The sequence below is a fragment of the Balearica regulorum genome, chromosome 1, assembly GCF_011004875.1.
Source record: "Balearica regulorum gibbericeps isolate bBalReg1 chromosome 1, bBalReg1.pri, whole genome shotgun sequence".
Classification (NCBI taxonomy): domain Eukaryota; kingdom Metazoa; phylum Chordata; class Aves; order Gruiformes; family Gruidae; genus Balearica; species Balearica regulorum.
Window position 1 is genome coordinate 70627728 of NC_046184.1, and position 24835 is coordinate 70652562.

Here is a 24835-nt window from a genome sequence, read left to right on the forward strand (position 1 = left end):
ACATGAGAAGAAAGGAGTCTTTGGAAATGTAAATATGTATACTAAACACTCTCTACTTAATTCAATATCTGCATGATTTATTTTAATCGAAGCACTAGAATCATGACCTTTCACTAGGATAGCTTTGTTCATCGTCAGCAACAAATTCTGAGAAAATTCAATCACTGGCTGTGGAAAGATGTTGTTTAATCAAGCAGACACTCTGAATTATAAATGGTAAGTAAAAGAGAGTCTTTCCCAGATGCTTTATAACCTATGATCGACATACTTGTTATTCTGTACAGTAATGGGGTGAATTACTCTGTATGATTACAAGGCTCTGATTATTTCCTGACAAGTTGGGGTTGAATATTTATTTAGCACTACAAGACATTTATTTGGACAATAGACAAATATGAAACTCTGAATAAAAAAGTTTTTAATGACATTTCTTTTCTTCGTTACATTATTGGAATCTGATACATAATCACCTTGGCTAAAACAATACAACTCATTATTAACTCAGTATTTTTATTTTAAGTGTGCTAGGCTTTCATTTGTAAGTAACTACTTTTTCCGTCTTTTCTTCTTTTTCTTGTACCTTCTCTAGACTTTCTTGAAAAACAGGCCTGTTTCACAGTTCCTAGCTTCTCTAACATCTCTTTATTAAAAGTAGCCTAGCTTGAGCACACAGAATTAGTGTATTTCTAAATCGAAGATTCTCAAACTGTGGGGAATAAACATAGGCAAACAGAGACGCTAACAGGGAGCAAAAAGGAAGGCAATGGCAGGAGAAATGCCAGAGGAGCTGCAGCTAGGGCTAAAGGCTGTCAGGCTCCAAGGGAGGGAAACAAGAGCTCTGAACACAAGCAGAGGAAGCACATCTGATAGTAATGACCCCATTTGGATGTTGCTCCCCAGCAAGAGCTCGCTGACAATGCTGGATCAGTTCAGCATCTCCTTTTGCTCTTGCTCTGTATGTATTTGGCCCCTTCCCTTCTCATCCTTGGTCTTGCTTCTGTTTGAAACACTTCCTCCTGAACACACTTATTCCACTTGCAGTGGCTCCACGGCAAAGTGTTTCTCCTTCCCCAGCCGCAAACGTGCTACGTGGTGGTATGTCCCCTCTCCACTCTCAGTTTAAGAAACACTGCATTAGAAATTTCTAGTTGGAGTTGGGTAGAGAGGCAGAACGTACCCTGGAATGTAGCAGGAAAAAGTCTAAGGTGGCTGCTAAACAAACTCTCTGACTGAATTATGCATGATGTATCCCGAGATAGGCCTAGGACAAACGTCAGAGACTTTCAATTACTATGTTCTGTCTTGGTATTAAAGATTTTAGAAAAAAATGTAGATACCTTCATTTTCAGTATTATTTCTGTATGTCCTTAGTCATGTTTCCCAAAGATAAGAAAAGTCCCCCCTGCAATTTAAGAATGATATCCTTCTGTATCACTCTTAAATCTAGACTCTAAAGGCCTAATTCCTATATTTCTTGTCCAGACATGTGGCTGCACTATTACTCTAGGTAGGAACAGAAACACCTTCAGCGGGTGGGATGTGAAGACAGGGAGGCTGGGGCTGGGGGAAGTTTCAGGCTCCAGCTGGGAATCATTCAAGCACCTACTGCTGGAAGCAGATACGGGCACTGTGTGGCATCAGAGCTCATGTCATCTCCTACATGCTTGTACTAAGTCCATCTACCAGCAGATTTATAACTTCTATAAAACTGGGCAGTAGCTGGTAACAGTCAATGCACAGGTTTCTACCCACTACAGTTGTTCTTCTCTGGATGAAACACAGCAGTCAGCGGCAGGATGACTAAAGTCTGCCTGGGTCCCACAGTAGGTATCAAAGTCCCTTTTTAAGGATGTGGCTTTAGTGACACCCATCATGTTTCTTACTAGAATTTTCATGTTCCTGCATCGTATGAAAAACATTAATTCATAATACTACCCTATAGTTTTGCTGGGCCTAGTGGGATTTTTAATATGTCTAGATTTTATAGGTTTGACATCTCCATGATTTTTTTTCCTTTTCTGATTTTCAGCTACTTACTGGCAAATTGGAAATATTTTTGCCTCTGTCTGCCTGTTATAGATTTTGTGTCTTCCTAAGTGGATGTCATATCTTTGCTTTGTGCAGGTGGAAAATCACGCTCCAATTTAATAGAAGACAACATCAATCAAAGCTATGAAATCATTAAACATAAACTTCCCTAAACATAATCTTCCCAAGCAGCATTTCTAACTAGGAGACATAATCCCATGTTTAGACTACTTTTAGGAAAATGTAAACACAAAAGTAATAAATCTTTTGTTTACTCCAGTTTTAAATATAAACTTAGATAAGGGATCTCCACCTATCTTTCCCCCTAGTTTCTGCCTCATTCCTATAAATGTACTTTTTGGTGTGCAGTGGGTCTACTGAGAATCAAAACAGATATACATTTAGGAATGAAGAAAAAAGGAATAGGACAAACAAGAGAACATACATGTAAGGTTTAGAACATTAATATACCATGACATTTTGGAAACGCTGCTATAATATTAACTATAATAAAAATGCATTTGACTTTTGCACTCTGAAGTTTTAGCCACTCTACTGAATAAAAATATTTTATACATTAAGGTCTCAAACTATTCCTAAGGATGGGATAAAAATACATCTCTCAGTCAAAAATAGTTTTATCAACAGAAACACGTTTTGGGAATTCTATTTAAATATGACTTTTAATGTTAATTTAAAAGCTTTCAGCAATGCATGTGAATTCCCCGTGATTATAATCTGTAGCCTGAGACTTGACAGATTCAGCTATAGGCCCACGTCAAATCACAGTGAGAGACTGGTATCACTGTTAGAAAAAAATCTAGAAAATCTCAAAGATACTGAAAAGGTCTACATGGCGATATGTGGCTGTGCGCGGAAAAACTTGAAATGTCAGTTACAGCGGTAGTATGCATGAAAATGGGTCATGAAATTACGAATTCATTAGGAGTTAACTTTTGAGAACTCTGGAGTAATAAATTAAATACCAGAAGGTCAGAAACCGAAATTTGGTGCCTAGCCTTTAAAGAGAAGCTGTGGAAGAGTGAAGTTATCTTAAACTTCAATTATCTATTAATGATTTAAATGCTTTTCCTAGTTACAGAATCACAGATTGGTAGAGGTTGGAAGAGGCCTCTAGAGATCATCTAGTCCAAACCTCCTGCAGGATCACCTAGAACAGGATCACATCCAGGCAGGTTTTGAAGATCCCCAGAGAAGGAGACTCCACAATCTCTCTGGGCGGCCTGTTCCAGTGCTCTGTCATCCTCAAAGTTTTTCCTCATGTTCAGATGGAACTTCCCGTGTTCCCGTTTGTGCCCATTGCCCCTCGTCCTGTGACTGGGCATCACTGAAGAGTTCTAAGACTTGAAAAAGGAGATGAGTAACTGTCAACCATTCCAATTTTTTACCCTGTTGAAGGAAGACAAAGACCACTTCCCTAATTTTTAAGTAAGGCTGTTGACACATCTTCAATTGCCATCTTTAGATGCTTCTGAGGGCAAGCCTAGACAGTACGGTGAGCATGGCTCCCTCATGTTTTACACAAACCCAGGTGGGTGCTGCTATGCACCCCAAGATCCCTGTGTCCCCTTCGGCCTGCCTTCCCCAGCTGGAAAGGCTGACCGGCTCCTGCAGAGCTGGGAAGGGAGCTCACTCTGCAGAAACTGCCGCTCTTTCTTTCGCAGGATTCATTCGCTGCTGGCTCAGGAGCCTGAGGAGGGCAGGGGGTACCCGCTGGGCGCGAAGCAGTGCCCGGGGAGGCGCTGGGCAGGAGCATGCCAGCGCTGCCATCCATCTGTGTGAAACCTCAGCTATTGACAGGCAAGCACAAGGCTGGGGCGCGCAGGGAGCTGCTGCAGAAGCGCTCCTAGTCAAAATAAAGGAGCGCCGGGGAGTCTTGGGCCCTATCCCGGGGTCAGCAAAGTGTCCCGTTCCTTCAGGAACCGGGACGAGGGAAGAGAGCGCGGTTATCCGGCGGCAGAGGCCGTTACGAAGAGTTCAGCATCGCCAGGGTGCAGGAGCGCTGCGGGCGCAGGGCAGGCCGACGGCCCTCTCAGAGGCCGGGCACACGCTCGGCTACAGACAGGCGTCATCCCGCCTACCCGTCAGGGGCACGCCGTGCGCCTGCGCACCCGTCGCCTGACGTACTTCCGGTCCGAAGCGTTTCTGTGGCGTCATTTCCTGCCCCGCCGCCGCAATTGCCGTTTCCTGCCCGGCCGGAGGGGACTCGTGTCCCTTGCCAGGCTCCGTGCCCGCGCGCCCCGCCGCCGCCCCGCGCTCCCTTTCCGCCTCCGGGGCCGCCGCCGCCGCCATGGCCATGAGGCAGACCCCGCTGACGTGCTCCGGGCACACGCGGCCCGTGGTGGACCTGGCTTTCAGCGGCGTCACCCCCTACGGCTACTTCCTCATCAGCGCCTGCAAGGGTGAGCGGGGACGGGGAGACGGCGGCTCCCGCGGCGCCCACCCCCCTGGTTTAGTCTGCCCGGCGGGGGTGCCTTCGCGCCCCGGGGGGTGTGTGGGGAGCGAGGGGTGGGCCGCGCCTCCGCCCCGCTGCTCGTAGGCCGCGCGTCGCCTTCCTGAGGGGGGTGTTGCTGGGGCGGGCGGGAGGGGGGCGAGCGGCCGGTGCGCGCCGGGGCCGTTGTGCCGGGGAGCCCTGTTCGCCCGGCGAAACGCTGGCGCTTGTTGGGTAATAGCGGCTTACGGTGTTACCGAATGAAAAAAGGGAGCGCACAGCTGGTTTTCGTGGCGGTTAATGAGCGGGTTAGCCCTGGGGGGGTATCGGCCCGCATTCGCCCAGTTTGGATCCGAGCTGGGGGAGGAGCGGAGGCGGAGCCTCGAAAAGGTTTAATTCTAAAAGTGCCCGTTTCTGCTGTCTGTGCACATGGGCTGTAGATTACAAAGTGAGGTCCCGTTTACCCAGGGCAGCTGCCTTGCTGGACATAGAATGATGACGTCCACCTCCTTTCCCATGAGAAGTCTCTTCTCATTGTGTGAATAGCGTTTCCCCTTCATACATGTATGTGTTAATCTTACGTATGTATTTGTAAGTTTAAAAGGATACTGTTTTCTGTCCTGCAGCGCTTCCAGTTCAGCTTTACATCTTCATGATGGGAGGCTTCTTTGATAGCCTCCCAGAAAAAAATAATCACAGGAACGGCTTTCTGTTTGATTTTTACAACAGCTCTGTATGTGTTTTAAATATATCTGATTACAAACACAAGACTTGCTTCTGAGTACCGTTAGTCTGAAAATATTGTTCCAAAGTAAAAAACCAAACCTATCCTGCCTGAAGAAAACATGAGTAAAAATTAAACCTAAACAAAGTGCTCCTTTCTATCTCCCATCTGGCTTAATGCAAACCTAAAGAAAACTTTTATCTCATTTGGAGTAGTAATTTAATCTGTATACAGTTTTAGATGCATGCAGCAAGTACAGCTGCATATCTAAGCTCTTCAGCTAAACTCTTTTACGAAGAATAGGTTCATCGAGTGTGCGGTATTTCCAAGTGCTGGTGCAAGGGAATATTTTTTTTAAAACAGCTTCCTTTTTTTATCGTGTTACCTGAATATTGTTTTTGTTTTTGTGAAGATGGTAAGCCTATGCTGCGTCAGGGTGACACAGGAGACTGGATTGGCACATTTCTAGGTCATAAAGGTGCTGTTTGGGGTGCCACTTTGAACACAGATGCCACTAAAGCAGCTACAGCAGCAGCAGATTTTACAGCGTAAGTGATTAACTGTCTTTGAAGTCTGTATTTTGATTTTAGTCTATAGTGCTCTTTGGTGACATATAGCTGTAGTAAATAACCAATTCATTTGTTTTTCTTTAGTAATTGTTAGCTTATTCATAGCTAGCCAAATTAAACCCTAGACTTTTAGGTTCTTGAAAGCAGCAGTTAATTCCATCATGATGAACAACTATGATTGCTTCTTGGTAAATATACTTATTCTAGCAAACCAGTATGGTAATTAACATTTCTGTGCGGCTCTAATCTCTGATGCTGTAGTTATAGCAGACTTGAAAGAGTCATTTTTATTTTGCTTCTACCAGCTAGCCTCATCTTATTACAAGAAAACTCTTGTGAAAATTGTAATGAATTGTTTCTTTGATGGTGTGTGTTTGTGCTGTTTGCAGCATTTATTAATATTTGGCAAGTTGAATCTTCTTAGTAGAGGGTAATCTCTATTAATAAAGTTCTAGAGAAGAACTGCCATTGTCTAAAACTAAAATGCTAATTAGTCTGTGTTATCCTGAAGAGGAGAATGAACGAAAATGGTGGGATAGTACAAAAAAAGCTTTAATAAAAACATATAAAGTATTCTCATTGACTAACTGGGTTACAACTTGTAAGAATGTAGCATTTATGATAAAATGTTATGATGGTGTCGGGAAAGATTGCTTACACAGTAATCTGACCGTACATGTTGGTTTTGTCCTGATCCTACTAAAATATAAATGTTTTCTCTTGCCGTTTAGCAAAGTGTGGGATGCTGTGTCAGGCGATGAATTAATCACATTGGCTCACAAACACATTGTCAAAAGTGTGGATTTTACACAGGTATGAAAAACCTTTACACAGGTGTGAAAAACCTTTACCTTATTCACCAGGGAAGTAAGCTCTTGAGTATGTTTTGCTGTTAGTTACTTTCCTACTCTTTATGAGTGAGTCTTAACAGGCAAATAATCTAACATACCATTTTAAGATTGTAGCTTAAATGGAGTAAGTGTGTTAGAGGGTGTCTGAGAGAAAGAACTCTTATTTTAAGACTCACGGTTGAAGGCTGGTATTTTGATTCAAAATAGAGTTGACCCTTTATAACTTCTGTTTCAGGATAGCAATTATCTGTTAACAGGTGGACAAGATAAACTGTTGCGTATCTATGATTTGAGCAAGCCAGAAGCAGGTGAGTGCTTTTAGAACTGATTCTTGTTTTTTGGAGTTAAATAAAAGTTCTAAAATTAAAAGCTACTTTCTGTTATGAATCACAAAAGACAAATTTGAGGATTGTTTTACAAGTGTAGTGTCTATAACCTTTTGTTATAGTAAGATAATCTGTATGTTTTAAGTTTACGCTTTTACAAGTCAATTAGAGTTTATGTATAATGGTCTTCAAGGATAGCATGTTTCAGTTCAATGCAGACTCATTAGAAGTAGGTCTAATTAATTAAAATTTATTCCTCTGAAAGAAAAAAGACTCCACATATTTAAGTGTGTTTAAATTCTTGTTGATACTGAACTACTGATGATTGATATGAAGCTAGAGAACCTTGATGTTAAACTAGCGAAGCCTTTCAAATTTTGGCAGTCAGATATCCAGTTTACACTTATGTTCCTGGAATAAGATCTACAAATAAAGTCCTAAGTGCTTGAAGTAATTTTACAGTTTCTAATAAATGGAAATCCATATAGCCTAACAAAGCCCCCAAACTGCTACATGACATTATTTCATTTTCTTACATGTATCAAAATATTTGGCTTTATTTTAAGAACCTGACGTTGTCAGTGGACATACTTCTGGCATTAAAAAGGCTTTATGGAGCAGCGATGACAAACAAATTCTTTCAGCTGATGATAAAACTGTCCGGTAAGAAAAAGTAATTTTCTGTTTTCTAAGAAGCTCACTTTTATTTATTGTCATAATCTATGTGAGAAGACAGTTACGGGTCTTTTTGTAAAGGTTGTAAGTAACACAGGTTATTTGATCCTAGATTATTACAGCTGCATGCCTAATACAATTCTCTTCTGCTGTTAGAGATATAACTTTTGTAATAATTCTAATTTACCCCATAAACATGTCTTCCCTGATAAGAAGAGGTGGTCTTTGAGAACTGTGTAATAGAATGAATTTATACCTTTCATAATCCTAGATAAGATTAATTTATAGATGAGGTCTTGTGCGTACACATTGTTCTGAGGTATTTCTGCCTTGTCTTCTACAATCCAGCCTTGAAAGATGCACAAGGCACAGACTAGCCAGGCACTGGGATAAAAGGCTGGGAAGAGTATACGGAAACAGTGCTCTGTTGATAGACATAACCCTCTCTCTCTGTCATGCTGACAAGTTGAGTAGGCTTTAGTGTTTTTATAAGATGGCTCATCGAGTCATGGTTAAGTGTTTACTTTATGCCCAGTTGGTAGGAGATGTGCTGAAACCTGGACAAACCTGGCTGCTGGGGAGATGAATTGGCAAAGACCCTTCCTCAAACTGTTGCCGCCCAGAAAAGATGGGAGATGTGCCTAACTGGTTCCTCAGCTTTCTGGCTGATATGACCAGTGTCGTCATCTGCCTAGCTGTCTCATCACTCTTAGATTTATGGCACACAGGAGAAAGAAATAGAATGGTCTTTTCTGCTTTGTGGAAGCAAGGATGGGAGAGTGAAGTCACTAGTGCAATTTCCCTGTAGGCTTCTGTTCAGCTCCACTTCTTTTCAGTTTCTTAGTGTTCAAGATAGGCAAGAGCCCAGATTTGTTTATTTTTCTCTGAATTAGCAGTCAGCTAATGAACAAAGATTCTTAATTGTTCTGCTATGACAAGTTGATTTCTTTTCTGCTTAGATAGCTCTTGCACCCCTAGATAAAAAACTGTATTATCTTAAATGAATCTGTTCTTCGTATAAAGTGGCATTTAGTACCTCTTTGCCTTGTGAGGTAAAAAGACAGAATGGAATCTTCAAGCCTTGCTTCTAGAAAGCTCTATTGCTCAGGAGACTTGCAACAAGATTTTTAGTCTCTGAGAATCCTTGAGTAGTTAAATGGTATGTGTGCCATTTAATGTTGTTGCATTAAGCTTCAAAAGTCGCAGTATTTTAAAGTAAGCATGTCTTAAAACTTTGCCTTGGTGAGAATGAAGATAAGGATGCCACTGAAAATCGGAAGTACTTGTGGAATCAAATCACGTTGTTTGTTAGGTTGCTTTTTTGATCCAAATCTTGCCATGGACGGGAAGTGAAAATTGTTTGATTTGCTGAAGTAATCTGAGAGTCTTTTTTTCCTTTTTGTTTCCTCTTAAGCCTCTGGGACAGGAGTACCATGACTGAAGTGAAGGCACTAAATGTTGCAATGTCAGTGAGCAGCATGGAGTATGTTCCAGAAGGACAGATACTTGTGATAACCTATGGGAAGACTATTGCTTTTCATAGTGCAGAAACGTAAGTCCAAAACACAGAATTTTCACAGGTTGAGTAATGGGCTTGGTTATAGGTAAAAACTGACTGTACAAGGCCAAAATCACCAAGTTGTCAGAACTGGCATTAGTGGACATCTTTGCTTGCCATCTTGTCAGAGTGTGAAACAACTACCCTCTTCTAAAATAATGAACCCTAACCTGTCTATAAGATACTAGACTGTAAAAGTTCAGTACCATTTTCGTGTTTCACACTGATTGTAATTGTGGTGAAATAAGTTTCAGCCAGGGTTCATTTCAGTGCTTTCCAGAGAACTAATTATTTATACCTCTCTATGATATCTTAAGAAAGCAAGTTACACACTTAAACATATTCCTGAAAGTAGCTCTGAATGTGTGAGCTTTTGTTATGCTTATTCTGAACTCATTTCTAACTTGATGAGCATGATTTTCAAGTATTAAAACTTGTTTAAGAAAACTGTGTGTGGGTGTATTCTATTTTTCTTAAAAGCAGTTGTGCTTAGTAGAATCACAGTTTCTTTGCTCTCAGGATCTTTTTTTAATGAACTTTGTTAACAAACTTTTCTCCCTCAGTCTAGAGCAGATTAAGTCTTTTGAAGCACCTGCTACAATCAATTCTGCATCACTTCACCCTGCAAAAGAATGTTTGGTTGCGGGTGGTGAAGATTTTAAACTCTATAAATATGACTATAATACAGGAGAAGAATTAGGTATGTTTGTCTTCTATAATCAGAAATGAGTTCTGAAATGGGTATTAGATTAATGAAGTAATGACTAATAAATGAAACTCATGTATTCATATAAGGTCTTAGTATAGCATGCTGTGCAAGAGGATGAAAAGGTATATTATCAGTTAAGCATTTCTTCCTGTCTCATTATACCTAACATAATTCTTTTAGAACTAATTAAAGCCACCATTAAAGAGCTTTCTGTGCCTATTTAAAAAAGTCATTCTGTATTTCTGCAATAGCAAGCTGTGTGTTAACTTCAGTGTCATACTATAGCATTCATTAGATATGTCTAACAAGTTGCAGCTACTTGTTTTTATGAAAAATGTGATATGTTTGTATTCTTGTTAATGTTGGCCCAATATATTTTAAAAAAGTGTATTTTGAAGTTTGTCCGTTGATCCTGTCCTCGTTAAAATTGTATATATGTGGACTAAGTGGTTGAAGGAACAGAGCATGTGTACTCCATGCTACTGGCTTGCTTTGTAGTTTTGCCTTGAATAAATAAGCGCCTGTTTTCTTGCAGTTAGTAAAACATTAATATGTTATCTAAATTTGAGATTGCTGAGATACCATTTAATAGAAGCTTTGTTTTGCATTGGAAGTTAAATACTAAGAAAGTGCCCCCCATCAGTATTTGTTGTCTTCTGACCAGTTTTTAGTAATTAATTTCAGTTGTTGACTGAAATTTGAAATGAACGGTCTTGATATGTTCCCTTATAGAATCTTACAAGGGACACTTTGGTCCGATTCACTGCGTGAGATTTAGCCCTGATGGAGAGTTATATGCAAGTGGCTCTGAGGATGGTACACTAAGGCTGTGGCAGACAACAGTAGGGAAAACCTATGGTCTTTGGAAATGTGTAGTTCCTGGTAAGTGCGTGCTTGTGCTTGTTCCTGGTGAAACCTGCCTGCTCTATGCGCACTCTTTAAGCGGTATCTATCATAAATGGTAAACATCTGAGTTTTCTACAGTAACTACTGTCTTCCGAGGGTCTCTATATCCACTCAAGTCTGTTAGATTTAAGGATTTACTTTTGTAGCTGTCATGTAAGCAGTTAACTTTAAACCTGTAAGTTTATTAAATATAGATGCTTTGTGGATAGTTAAGCAAATAGTCTGGTGTATTTTTATGTTATAGAGCAAGAAATAAGAAATGCCACTTTTATAAATCTTGAATATAAGAATCTCTATAAAGAAGTGTGAATGATAGGCTTATTTTATATTGTACTTTGGTTCCGTAAATTGGCGGGAGATGGGTCAGAAGCAATGTCTAGAAGACTGCAAGTGAGTCTCCAGTCATGGAATTGCTTACCCAACTCTTTCTCCTCAACATTAAGTGGAAAATTTTTTTTTTTTATTAAGGTGGGTGGGGGAAACTAAAGGTTTTGACTGTTTTTTCTCCTTCCTCTCTACAGAAGAGGAGAATGCAGAAGCAGCCAAAGCAAGGACCACCCTTCCAGGAACTGCAGAGGAGGAAATAGGTAATGCACTGAACTGCCATCTTCAACTCAGCTAAGTGTTAAAGATCAGTCAAGATGGTACCATTCTTTAGTATGGAACAATTAGTTTTCCTCAAGTACCTTCTGGCATTTTTCACTCTTCTCAAAAGATCTTTGAGTGCATTTTCCTGAAAAGGATTGTGATAAGTGTCAGACTAGTGACCAGGGCTGTGCAGACTGAACAGATGGCTTAGAATAACTGAATCAGGTTAAATGGGAAAACAAACTGAACTGATCTTTAAGTAATCCCTGCAACATTTATTTGGTTTATATATCTAAGGTGAAGTTAAATAATACCCCTTTTATTTAATTGCAGAAGAGCTTGCCTCTGAAAACTCGGATTCAGTGTACAGCTCAACTCCTGAAGTTAAAGCCTGATTATTGCAACTGTTACACAGCATATGGACGTACAAGACTAAATCAAGTGAACAGTGATAAACAGCAGCCTTCCAGAGTGCGCTCTCTACATAAGGCAAAGATGGGCAGTAATTGATGAGAATGCGGTGGAACTGGCTAGGTGTTGTCTGTAAGAGAACTGAGTATCCAAAAAAAAAAAAAGACAAGTAGTAGAGTTTTGCTATCTTTTTAGCATAACTGCTTACTGTCTTTTCAAAGAAGTGTGCAAGTCAAGATCCAGTCTCTCCAATTTCAATTAGACTCATTGTAGTGTGTTTTCTTTATTATGGAGAAGAGATACAATGACTTTTACCCATTTTTTTTCTCAACAGTTGGAAAATTTGGCTTTAGTTGGAAAGAAGGGATTATGTACTAAAAGTATTTGGTTTGGGTTTTGTTTCATTGTACTCTGCTTCTGAATGTTTAACTGTTTTCAGTTGTCTAAATAAAATGCCTCTCAAAATTTGTATCTTACTGTTGAGGTTTGTAGAATGGAAAAGGAACCAAGTTAATTATGTAATCCTTTCTAGCATTTTGGTTTTGTACTATACAGCGGGAAAGCAATAAGAATGTTTTAGTGTTGGTACAGAGGGTGGCAAGTTCTTTGATCTGTAAGCTTTGTGTCTTTTTATTCTTTAAAGTTTGAATGTAAACATGAGTCCCTAAAATCAAAAGCGGCGAAAAACTCCTAAATTAAACATGCTGCCTGAAGTATTTGGTTGTACATGAAAATCTTGGAGGTTGGCTATGAATCTGTGTAAAGCTTGGGTTTAGTCCTCCAGACTGGATAAAAAAGTTACTCTTTCAAGGTTACAAATGATATTTTCTTCATTAAAGAAAATATTGCCGTTCTTCAACTTGTCATTTCCTTTAATGTTATGCTGAAAGGTTTACATAATGTGTTCTGTATAGAGCAGAGCAAAGTCATACAGAGGTATATTTATTCATATACCTCTTTATTTTTTTTATATTCATAGTTGTCCTTAATGTTCTTTTTTTGTCTGTCCGTTACCCCCCCCCCCCCGCAAGAGTACAGTAATGCTATCGTCTTAGAAAATTGAAGCTAGACATTTGAAAATGGGTATACATTGAAACATGGGCAATTCTGTCCAAACATAAGAAAACACTTTTCCATTGTGAAGGGCACTCAAACACTGGAACAGTTTCCTGGGAAGGTTGTGAAGTCTCTGTTCATGAAGATGCTCAAACCCAAGTGGACATGTCCCAAGGGACCCTGCTGTAGCTGAGCCTGCTTGAGGAGAGGGCTGGACTTCGGTGGTAGACAAGAGGTCCCTTCCAGCCTCAACTGCTGAGTGAGTGGTGGAGTAAGAAGGAAAACAAAGAATGATACCATGAACCATGGTTTCCTAGTGCAATATTAGCATTAAAGATGCATTATTTCAGACTATCCCAAAATTAGTTTTGCAGTTACCTATTTGAAAGCAACTTGCAATGCTCTGATTTGCAGTTAATTGTTTCAGCCTTATTAATTCCCTTAAGGCTTATGAGGGCACCAAATCTAGTACTTCAGCCTAGAAACTGTTCGTTTTATGAGCTGAGGATGTGTTTACAATGAGAAACACACACCTCTTCCCCATGGTGAAACTCCTTCCAGGCTGTGGTCTTTGTGCCATATTTCCGGTAGGCAGTGTAGTGTTTCAATGACGTCTGGAATAGTTTCTTCATATTTCAGAGCTGTGCCCCTTTGCTCTGAGTTTGTGGATTCTTTGCTAGCACTGAGCAAGCAAGACTAAAGTTGCAACTCGGAGAAATCGGAAGCTGTCTGGACTTGTTATCAAGACAGCGTGTTCGGTGTTATTTAGCATTAAAGGAAGAGCCTGTCTTAGTAATTCCCGTCCCAGAAGGGCAATGGTCTCCTACCAGGCGGAGGCTGAGCGGTGGGCGTACGCCTTGGCTGTCTCGTTACCGACAGCTCTGGTGCGGCGGGCTCGGTGCTAACGCGGTGGCGGCGGGGGAAGGCCGCGCTCCGACGGCTGGAGCAGAGCGCCGAGCCCGCCCGCCGCTGCCGCCGCTTCCTGCCCGCTCGGGGCGGGACCGACGAGGCCGAAGTCTGCCCGCCCCGCCCGGGTCGGCCAGCGGGGGCGGAGAGCTGCCGGCAGCGCGGGCCATGGCGGGCCGGAACCCGGGCACCGAGCTGGGTAAGGGGCGGCGGCCCACGGGGAGGGCCGGGGCGCCCACCCGCGCGGCGGGGCCGGTCCCGGCTCCTCCGGCGAGAGCTGTTAGCTGCAGAGTCGTGGCGTGTGGGCTTCCCGAGGCGGCAAACCGGGCAGCGCTGCTCGGGCAGGGCCGCCCGCCCTGGGAACGGGAGGAAAAGTGCCGGTGAGGACGGGTGAGGCGCCAGGTGGCTCCCGGCGGTGGGTCCGGCCTCCCGCCCGCGGCTCTGCGCCCGGCTGACCCCTGCGTGTGTACGAGCCAGGCTGCTGCAAAACCTCGTTTTTCTGAAGCCAACATAGAGATAGACTTACGATCCCTGTAGATGCTCTAACATCCACTTGTGACATGTAACCTGGAGGCCTGTGGGAGGCTTGTTTTCCCTTTGGTACTCCAGGTTCAACTGATGCTGAGGTTTGCTCATTGCTTACGGCCTTGTCTCAAGAAGCTCCGAGCAGGGCACCAGGTTGTAGGACCTAGTCCTGTCACAAAGCTGAGCGTGGTTCCCTCTTGTGCACCTTTCTGGTTCCAACTGAATAAACCTCCCCCCTCCTTTCTCCCAGAGAAGTTCAAACTGCTTTTTATTAGTTGGATTCTGATTTGCAAACTTGGGACTTTATCTGTCCTTATTGTTCTCCTTGTTGCTTGCTCTCCGACAGACTGATAAGGATTACCCAGGTGTTTGCAGGTGGTCTCCAGGCTGGAAAAGTGGCTGTGCCTTCAGGTAAGGCAGAGAGCAGCCAAGAAAGTGTTTCTCTGCCGTTTTGTGGCTGGAGCTCCTCTTCTGATGATTGCTGGGGATGGGGAAGAAGTGGCTCCAGCTTTCTGACTTCTCTGCCCAGCAAACCTCAACGGCGGTGGTGTAACAAATTAAGGTCATCAGCCTTCCTACAGTCTGCCTTTAGGGTATGATAATTTGGTCAATATGAGTAGATGTAAATTAAGTTGAGGAGGTACAGGGGTGGCATTGTGGAAGATGGGAAGGCAAAGGACAGCTGGTGTGGAACAGGGAGATCTCAAAGTTATCACGAGCAGAGTTCAGGAGGCCACGCCGCACGATGTCACGTGGCTATGCTCCTGTCTCTAGCACAGGCACAGGCATTTTTACAGAGCTAATATGCAATTTAAATGATTAGCCTGTGGACAACTGAGAGTTGACTCTGTTTTCATTCTCCAAAACATTGTAACTCCTAAAAGTGAGCTGTCAAGTAGCGCTTTGATGTGCTTTTATCTGTGGGCTGCTTGCAGGGACAGGTGAGTTTCAGCTGTAGCCATCTGAACAGCATCTTTTTGCTGAAACAAACATATTAATAATGTAGTGGCAAAACTTCAGTGTCTGTTAGGGAAAAAGCTATCATGGAAGTTTGCAAATGCACTCCAGTTACTTTAAACTAGGTGTGTGTTGTGCTTTTTCTTACTGTAAATTTAATCTTACAGTTAATTGTGAGTATGTGTGTGGGGTCCAGAAACTTGAATGTGAAGTCAGTTCAGTTCTTACCAAACAGTCATCCTCTGACAGACATGTAAGGAAGGCCATGATGCTGAGTGGGAAATTATTGGAAGGGATGGGTGACCTCTCTAATATTTGGCCAGATCTGCTGTACAACTGTAGTCAAGGGAAAAGTGTTCAATGTGCTGATGACCAGCACAACATAGTTGTTGGTTTTTTGCACCCGCTAAAATAATCTTTGAGAATGTTCCAAGTATTTTATATAACTCTTCCTTCTCCTGTAAGTAGCCCTCCCCTGCCCAAGAGGCAGAGTCAGCTAACACTCAAGATTATTTATGGAGAATGCAGAGGGATGAGTGTCTTCAGGGTGGCACCGTGTGGCCTCTTCCAGCTGCAATTGGTTTACCTGGAAAGGCCACTGCCCTCAGGTACTTGTTGCCATCCTTTCCCGGGGATCTTTCTTCAGACCGGTTGCAGTGCAAATGGGCTGGGTTAGATGTGCAGGGCAGGCGTAGCAGGGGAATGGGGTGGCCGCGGCAGCATACCCGCTGTGGCTGTTTTAATAGCTGCATTATGCTGGCTGCTTTAAAGGGAGACCTGAATCTCCCTGCCCTTTGCTCACCCGCTAAATACACATCTGAAGCATGTCAAGTGGTGTATTTAAATGAGTTGCTGTATCTTAAAGTGCAATATCTTAGCTGGTAGCAGTACTCAGAAAGGACATGTTAAACCCTTGCCTTTATGTTTCATGGCTGCTAACAATGCACGCTGCTTCTGTGACTTAGGCGCTTTGGCTTTTGAAGGTTTTGCCAGCCTGTGCCAGCAGCTTTAACAGTAATTCAAATGATTTGTCCTGTATCTCCCAGAGCATTCTGTAGGATTACAGCTTTCTAATGGGGACATCTAGTGGTAAAATATCTTTTACTTAAGAATATATCCTTTTAGTCCTTTTCTCTCTGCTATTTCTGTGCTTGCTACCTAATGTCATTAAGCAGTAAATTTCTGATGCTGCCATTAGAGCACATCTATTTGTGTATCAATGACAAGCCAAACTCTTCTCAAATCATGGCATATAATGCTTTCCCATGTGATTTCTCCTGGCAAAATAAATACATTTTTGTAAAAGCCCTTAATTCATCCTTCCTTTCTTTCTTATCACTGTTCCTTAGTTGAACAAGGTGTTTACTTGGAATAAAGAACAGGTACATGTAACACAGATTAAAGGACGCTGATTTCCATGAACTAGTCAGAGGGTCACTAGTCTAATACAATGATACATTTGCCATCAGAGAGTCAGGTAAAGAAGGTGTATAAGGAATTTCACAAGTTTGTTATTCCCCAGGGACTGTTTGCGGAGTCATTCTTGGGTACTTGGGTTCACCACGATGCCTGCAGGGGCTGAAAGGAGTCTGCCTCTCCTGTTCTGCTCCCAGGGATGCTGGAATGTAAGGGAACAGGTGCTTCACGTTTTGTGACTTTCCAGAAAAGCATCAGATGCCACTTCACAACAAAATGGTGAAACACATCGATGAGCGTCTGTTTTCTCATGTAAGCTAGTAGCAGACTCCTTTGGTTTAACTGTGGGGATTCAGGCATCTGCCACATGGGCTTTCTGCTCCCTGCAGATGGAATTTTGAGGCAACAACTTCAGAAGTTACGGAGAAAGACAGACATTCAGTAACCTTGGGTAGTAGGATGCCTACTTGGCAAATAGGATGTTACTGTTACCACCAGATAACACAGCCAATAATACTTTACTTTGAGGCTGGTACCAGGTAGAGTAATGCAGGGGTCTAGCTTGGGACCCATCCTGTTTAACTTTTTTTTTTTCCCCCCAATAGCCTGGAGGAGGCGATAGACTGCTTGCTGTAAAGTTTGCAGAGGACACTAAATTAGCCAGATCAAAGGGACCCAGCGAGGCCAGAGGAAGGGGCCACCAGGAGTCCAGTGACATTCAGCGGGGCCGCAGGCAGAGCCCTGCCCCGGGGAGGCCGAGCCCCGGCAGCCACCGCGGCTGGGCCCTGCCTGCCTGGGGAGCAGCTCTGCCCAGCGGGGCTGGTGGGCAGCGAGCTGGGCGCGAGCCAGCGGGGCCCTGGCAGCAGAGGCGGCCAGCGGCCTGCGGGCCGTACCGACGGGGACATGGCCAGTAGCTCGCAGGAAGAGAGGGACCATCCCTCTGCTCAGCACTTGTCAGATCGTCTCTGGAAGACTGTGTTTGGTTTTGTTGCCCCCGGATAGAAGGAGGAGGTTGATGAATGGTCACAAGTTCAGCGGAGGGCCACCAAGGTGGTCGGGGGCTGGAGCACCTGCCCTGTGAGAAGAGGCTGAGGGAGCTGGGCTGGTTCGGCCTGGAGAGGAGGAGATGGTTTCAGGGGTCCTACGGGCAGCCTGCTCAGCCCTGCGGGGCGTGTATCGAGACAGCAGAGCCAGGCTCTTCATAGCATTGCACGATGGGATGAAGTGACACAACCGGCTTGTCTGAGACGGAGAAGTTCAGACTGGATATAGGAGAAACGTCTTCCTGCAGGACAGTCAGGCGGTGGGGCATGTTGCCCAGAGAGGCTGTGCAGTCTCCGTCCTTGGGGACTCTCAAAACCCAACTGAATAAAGCCCTGAGCAGCCTGGTCTGAGCTCCGAGCTGACCCTGCTTTGAGCAGGGGTTTGGACAAATGACCTTCAGAGATTTTTCAACCCAAATTATTTTATGATTTTTATGTTGTTTTACCTCTCTCTATGTGTGTGTGTGTGTGTGTATATATACGTATGTATTCTGAGTAATGAATAATTAGTTACAGTTGTTTTGCAAAGTATGTTCTTGGATTCTAAAAAAAAAAAAATAATAATCTGTTGCTCAGCCCCTCTAGTTGAAGGGCCAGAAATACATTCATTATGTTTCAATTGATATTTTTAATTATAGTTGGTATTTCTGAGCCATTTACATGTGAGAACTAGCCTGTTGGAAAGTGGCATTTAGATAATGAAGTATTGCATCCCTTTTCAAGACAGCATAATTCTGTTCTAATATATTAATAGCTGGTTTTTGCCTGTACTACTCTGGCTCTGTTTCTTCACTGTTCCTTTCTAACACCTTTTGAATCTGCTGGATAATTTTAATCAAATTTGAAGGACAGATGGATGTCTCACAAATAAGTCACTGAGTGGAGTGACCAAATTAGTCCCTCTGTTGAGAGTAAGGCAGGCGCAGCTCAGCAATTACATGACTTTTCATTACTTTTACTCTATGCTTGTAAGAATCATAATAGGTCAGGAGGATTATTGGGGTGAGGAGAGGTCTGGAGCCAGGGAAGAAGAGACAGAACAGCAGAAGACTTGGACATGCAGGAAACCAAGCTGCCGTTGTTCTGCAGCTCACTTTCTGAGGAAAGCCTTGTCAGCGGTTTTCAAAGTTCTTTGGAGAATACCATGATCTATTTTATGCGATCCATGGTCAACGTTGTGTGACTTCACTAATGTCACAAGATAATAGAGCTGATTTCTAGTTCAGGGCTCGTGCCTTGGTGTCCTGCTTCGAGTATCTGAATGCTGATATCTTGGAGACTGAACTTCTTTCATACAAGGAGGGCCCATCTAAAAATAAAATAGGTCTGTAGCAAGGGTCACTATGGGAAAATCTACAGCTTCTGTCTCTGAGAAACTGAATAACCCCTAAACCTCTAAACAGCTTGAGTGGTTTGGTAACTGTAACAAGACCTTTCTCTCCCTTCAGTGGCTTTGCTGGGCTGTGCATGGCCAGCTGGGGTCAGCCTGTGCCCAACTGAATGCCTCATTTCTCCACTCAAGGTTCAGGGCACAGTTTCACTCCCGTCTCCAGAAATAACCGCTTCCATCACTTCCCTTACCCATTTTTTCATGTGTTCATGGTAAGAGCAGGAGCACACATGCCGTTTCTGGCACAGAGGAGGAAATACCCGGTTTGGGGGGGGGGGGGGCAGCTTCTTTTGGGGACAGTGCTGCCTTAAAATGCTTGTGAAATTACAGCCTCAGGCATCCTTGAGCTTTCTGTTTCACCATCTGAAGGGATGCCATCTACACTTTTTTTTTTTAAAGCTTCTGAAAAGCTTAGTCTGTTTTGTGAGGAATGTGTTAGATATCTGAGATATTTATGTAATTATCGTAATGAAGTGGGTTTATTTATTGTTTTCTGAGGAAATGCTTGGTATTTTTGGATTCATGCTCTTCAAAGAGAGGAGATGAATTTCCTGTTAAGATTATGAATATGATTTTTTCAAATGTCTTCAGAGGAAAAAGTAAACTTGAAGAGTGATTACAGAATATTGGCTAATTAGCTATAGTGTAACTGCTTTAATTACTTTTATCCCTGAAGCCACATGACTGTGCAGCTGACTAGCAGATGACTTATTTAAAAAAAAAAAAAAAAGACGTGTTCACACTGCAAGGTTAATGAGCCTAATTAAATATAGTTTTCCTTAGCCAGATACTAAATCGTAAAGCTTGAGGGAGTGGAGGAGGGGGAGAAACCAAAGGCAGTCAGTTCTATTTCAAATAATGGTTTTATTCTGATTTTTAATGAGAAAAAAAAAAAGCTGGAATTGTGAGTGATTTTTCTGAATAAAGAGACTTACATTTAAAGATTTGGTGAGACCTCACATGGCAAACTTTAAAAGTCTATTTAGAGACAGTTACACTGAGACATATTTGTTTTCACTTGCCCACTGCTTTAATTAATGGAGAAGTGGGCTTGAATAAAAGGTCTGTGTTAGATAGAAGTCTCCATCTGCTGCTGCGTACGTATCACCAGAACCTTTGTTCTTCCTCACCGTGTGGTTTTTTTATTACACCATTTTATTTCCTTTAGTAAGCTGCATAATGTCTCACATTAAGTTGTACAGACAGGATGGAGTTTTGATTTTTTTTGTGTAATTATTTTAAAATCTTTTATTAAGTTTTCTGCCTGTGCTGTGCACAGTGGTTCAATATCCTACATTTGAGAAAAATACTTGGAGATCCAAATTCTATGGTCTTTCAAGGAAACTTGCATCTCAGGCACAAAAATTAGATATTACACCTTACTGAGTTGCCACGTGTCAGCTACCTTCATGACTAGTCTTGAGTTACTGCAAACAGAAGGTAAAATGTGTTACGCAGTGAAACGGGCTTAAGCCAATGAATTTCGTCTTATTTGTAAAGAACTAAGAGCATGCAATCAGCTATTGCTGATCAGCTGGTATATGGTAAATTTCACAGGTGACTTTGGGCAAAGATGAGTAAGCAAAAGTAGTAGCTTTTTTTTTCATTCCCACTATTCTTCCCCCTCTTTTGTCCCATTGATCATGAACTTCTTAAACATTACTTCCCCATCCCCTGCAAAAGGGTATTACCCTTGACTATTTTCCATAAACTAATCTAATGTGCAGTATTGCGTTTCCTGCAGAGATTACTCAGACCCTCTGAGAAGCTATGCTCAAAAGTCAGGTCGGGCCAGATACAACAGCAGCATGTTTATGCCAAATTCCAGCACAAGATTACTGAGACTGAATCTGCTTCAAATAATAAGTAACGAAGGGTTAACCTACTCATGGGGGGAAATTTTGGTTCTTTCACTTTAAATTCAGGTTTATGCCCCAATAACCAAGAAGATGATATTTTTCTATATCTAACAAACTGGATGCTGTTTTCATAGTCTTCCTAACTCTTATGTAGAAGGCAGTAGTTTCATAAATTAATTATTTAGTTGGATTTCTTGGTTGTTTTTCATTACGTAGAAAGAATAGGTTAGAGTAGAGTAACTGAAAGGATCCGTATTTGAGAGCAAGAAGCTGAATTCCTCATCTAAACTGGTTGCTTTGATTTTATCACATTTTCCAAAGGGGCTGAAAGGTCACCAGGCACCCAGTAGGGTTCAAAAGTTATCTTGATAAATTGGATTATGACTAAATGATTCTTCCTGAGCACTTTGCATATAGTAGCAGAATCCCACCACAGAGTTTGTGTTTCCTTCATTTATTTATTTATTTGTATTTTCCTCCTCCGTGGACTTTGTCAAATATTGCCTTTAATGACCCCATGGGAAGTGATCACATAGGAACCTTGACCGTAAAGCAACTGCAGAGGATGTAGAGGTTTCACTAACTTCTATTTGAACTGTCTGTGTTTATATGGTTTGCGTTTATTGATATTCAAAAAGAAGGAAAGTTCTAGCCATAGGTTTAGTAGCAATAGCTTTCCTCACCTACTTTCTACATGTCAGTTGAGTTTCTTGCTTTTGGGGCAGAATGGATAAGCCTGTGGCTTTGAAAGTGGAGAGGAGTAATGAGGGTTTGTTGTTGACTGGTTTGCAACTTCGCAAGCTCCTCCTTTTTTTTTTTTGACCATACAATGAGATGCTAAAGTCTTAAAGAAATCATTGAATGCCTTAGGATTCCTTTGAAATTCCTTCTTTGGTTTAACTTTTTCTGCTTTTGGCCAACATTTTGACCTTGCCTGTACTGCTCATTTAATTACTTGTATGTGGTAATAGAGAGTGGTAACAAGGTAGCTTGCTATGCTCAGAACAAGATTTCATTTAGCTGCGTTTCATGCCTTTGTTCTGTATTTCCACTGAGTCATCTTTCCCTTAAATTGGTTTCTCCAGAGCTTTTTTTAAGTCTAATTAGGAAAACAAGCTTCTATCTATACATCCTTTAGCTAGTATATTAGTTCCGCACTTTTCCTGGCCATTAAAACTATAAAGGAGGAAGAAAAAAAATTGAAGATGATATTTCTGTACAAAATTAGTGATTTTGGCTATTAGCTGTTTTTAAAGTTTTAAACCTTTTTAAATCAATATACTCAAGGGAAATGCAAGTTTAATACAGTAGTAAAGAGGACTCATAGAGATGAGATGCTCTTAATAAAGTCACCCAGAATTATTATCTCTTAGTATCTAAGCACATACCCATATACTGACCTTAACTGATGATGATATTTGATTGATGATGGTGATTTGCTGATGACTGGTGGTTAGTGATTGTCAATGTTGTCTTCAGAGTATTTTTGTGGGTTGCTTATATGATTAGTATTTAGAAGAATTATTTATGTTTTGAGATAGGAGAGATTTTAAAGATGTTCTGCTTTCTTTTTCCTGTGTACTTCTGTGAGTATTTTGTGTTCATTAACATTCAAAATTACACTTTTGGTTTATCATACTAAGCAGAAATTTCAAGATCCAAGGGCGTGAACCCTCAATTCTCCTTTCTCTGTCAGTTACCCTTCATTAAGTGGTGTCCAATTTTTGGTGCTTCTATTTTTAGACAGTTTCATTATCTTAGTAAGCATTGAGTATCTGCTTCTCTTTGACTCTGGCGATTGTTTACGGATACTAGAACTCATTGAGATTGTGAGCTAGCCTATCTGCAGTTGGCATCTGAAGGGATTCACATGTTGAAGATGTTGCCATGAGTCCTCTTGGGTGCTTGGCAAGGTGAGCGCTTCGCAAGCAGGCAGGCATGTACCTCAGCAGCTTTCAGGCAAGTATGTTGCCCAGGAAATCAGTGCTTTTGGAAACTTGCAGTTAGTCAGGCCCTAGTAGCAAATTCAGTAAAATTAGCTCTAGACAATAAAAACCCAAATGCTTTGTTATGCAAGGGTCTGTCCAGAGGTTTTGGTGACCGTGTGGGGTACAGTTCCTGTAAAAAAATGTTCGCGTGCATAAAAATTGCTGTTGTATCCTGGGTGCCAGCAGAGAAGCAAAGGGCTGAATAAATGTTGCCGTATTCTGGAATCAAGAAGTAAATCAGCAAGCAATGGCAGACAGCTGTTTTGTGGGAGTGTTTTTAATATGCTACCTGTATTATAAACTTCATAGTCTAGGACTGGCAACCTAGTGTGTCTCATCAGCAGTAAGTTAATTCAGTTGTAATGGCAAATGAAACATACTGTGTGAAACATCCAGTTCACAGATCATACCCTAACAAAAGTTAACGCTACTATGATATTTTGGACTGGTGATAAGTATGCAAGCCCTTAAAAGGACATGAAAGCACAACATGCTCTTCAGAGGTTCCAAACCAAGCTACAACTTTCTTCTGAAGTCCCAAACCATATATGAAAAGAACACAGAAATAGATGGGAATTTTTTTTCTTTTTCTACCCCAGAACTTGGCTGGATCTCAAAAGTGCATGTGAATCGACCTGCAGTTGTGAGGCATGCAGAACAAATTAAAAAATGGAGAACTGTGAAAGGTAATTGGCAAGTAAGTGCTCTTTTTATGCATTCTGTTCCTGTATTTTTTCAAGCAGTCACTCTCCCTCTCCAGGCTGCAATATTGAATTTTTTTCAAGATACATGTAAACTTAAAAGGTGTGCTTGTCCATGTCTTATTTTAATAATTTGTATTTGATGATGATGGGATGGAATAAGGTGACGCATTAATCCAAACAAGTTAAAAACCTTATAACTCATGAGTGGCAAAACCGCAAATGAATTTAAGTCATCTTTATTCATGAGTGGATTAAATTGTATATTACTAACCCACCACATTTATTCTGTTTCCCAGACAGACCTCTCTGCGTGCTGCCTTCTTATTTTTTAATTTTAAGGCTGTAAGATATGATCATGGTCCCTGTCAAGTTTGACCTACCTGGATGATTTTTCTTTACTTAAGCATCCCCAACATGTGTGATTTCTTTGCTTAACTAGTTCTTGCCTAAAACTCAAAAATCCTGACTCGCTATGGCACTTGGGGGGAGAAAGGAAAAAACAAAAACAAATGAGCAAGCTCACTAATGTTAAGGAGACTGACTTCTCAACTCCTGAGATAAAGTAAATGATCAGTTATTGTCCATCTTAGTATAAAATAGATTCACGTAAGCCATTGCTAAAGCCAGTGGTGCGAATGAACTTTTCTTCAAGGCTGACTTGTATTAATTGCACACACGTGGTTAGAGTGCCGTAGCAGTTACCCTCAGCCTCTGCTGTTACTGCCCTCTTGGCCGAACTGTCAGATACTGGCCTGGTGTGCGTTTTGGTTTCTCCAGTTTGTACGTGAGAACTGTAATGCAAAGCCATCAGATCAGCAACGCAAGCTAATGCGTTCTGCAAAGCAGAGCAGGTGAGGTACCGCCATGGGGCTGGCTTCCTACGCCTCAGAGGCAGGACGGGAAGAACTGAGAGGGGAACGGCAAGCAGAGCTGGCTGCAGGATGCCACAAGTGCTCTGGCAGCATTTGGCCAAGGGCGAGGTCTGAGAAATGCCATGCAGCAGACCTGGAGCTCCCAGTGAGCTCTCAGCCATGGGGTTGTAACCGGTGTCCAAAGGACAAATTGATTCTTCATTCACCAAACAGCTGTTTTGCAAGCAAATGCATGTGATTCCTCCCCTCTGCACGCTAAACAAGTCGTTTACTTGCAACAGTAACTAAAAACCTGGAAGCAGGAGGAAGGAGACAATTAAGG

The 24835-nt window shown here is 42.0% G+C and overlaps 2 protein-coding genes across 2 annotated transcripts in view; both read left to right on the top strand.

Moving 5' to 3' along the window:
- Nucleotides 1–4196: 4196 nt before the first annotated feature.
- Nucleotides 4197–12651, top strand: STRAP (serine/threonine kinase receptor associated protein). Its single transcript, XM_075757677.1, has 10 exons — nucleotides 4197–4451; nucleotides 5617–5752; nucleotides 6505–6586; nucleotides 6860–6932; nucleotides 7517–7613; nucleotides 9040–9177; nucleotides 9747–9883; nucleotides 10625–10774; nucleotides 11320–11385; nucleotides 11720–12651. The coding sequence occupies exons 1-10, from the start codon at nucleotides 4340–4342 to the stop codon at nucleotides 11779–11781; spliced, it is 1053 nt and encodes a 350-aa protein (XP_075613792.1). The 5' UTR covers nucleotides 4197–4339; the 3' UTR covers nucleotides 11782–12651.
- A 1197-nt stretch (nucleotides 12652–13848) lies between these two features.
- DERA (deoxyribose-phosphate aldolase) overlaps nucleotides 13849–24835 on the top strand; it is a 57698-nt gene continuing 46711 nt past the window's right edge. The window contains exons 1-2 of the mRNA XM_075757690.1: nucleotides 13849–13958; nucleotides 23537–23634. Coding sequence (XP_075613805.1) covers nucleotides 13928–13958; nucleotides 23537–23634 — 129 coding nt within the window. The 5' untranslated portion in view covers nucleotides 13849–13927. The remainder of the gene's footprint in view (nucleotides 13959–23536; nucleotides 23635–24835) is intronic.

What these genes read in the sequence shown, in the direction of transcription:
- STRAP (XM_075757677.1), top strand. Translation starts at nt 4,340, where the DNA reads ATGGCCATGAGGCAGACCCCGCTGACGTGCTCCGGGCACACGCGGCCC. An exon ending in TTTGAGCAAGCCAGAAGCAG is followed by an intron (nt 6,933 to 7,516) that starts GTGAGTGCTTTT and finishes CTTTATTTTAAG; the next exon opens with AACCTGACGTTGTCAGTGGA. An exon ending in TTGGAAATGTGTAGTTCCTG is followed by an intron (nt 10,775 to 11,319) that starts GTAAGTGCGTGC and finishes TCCTCTCTACAG; the next exon opens with AAGAGGAGAATGCAGAAGCA.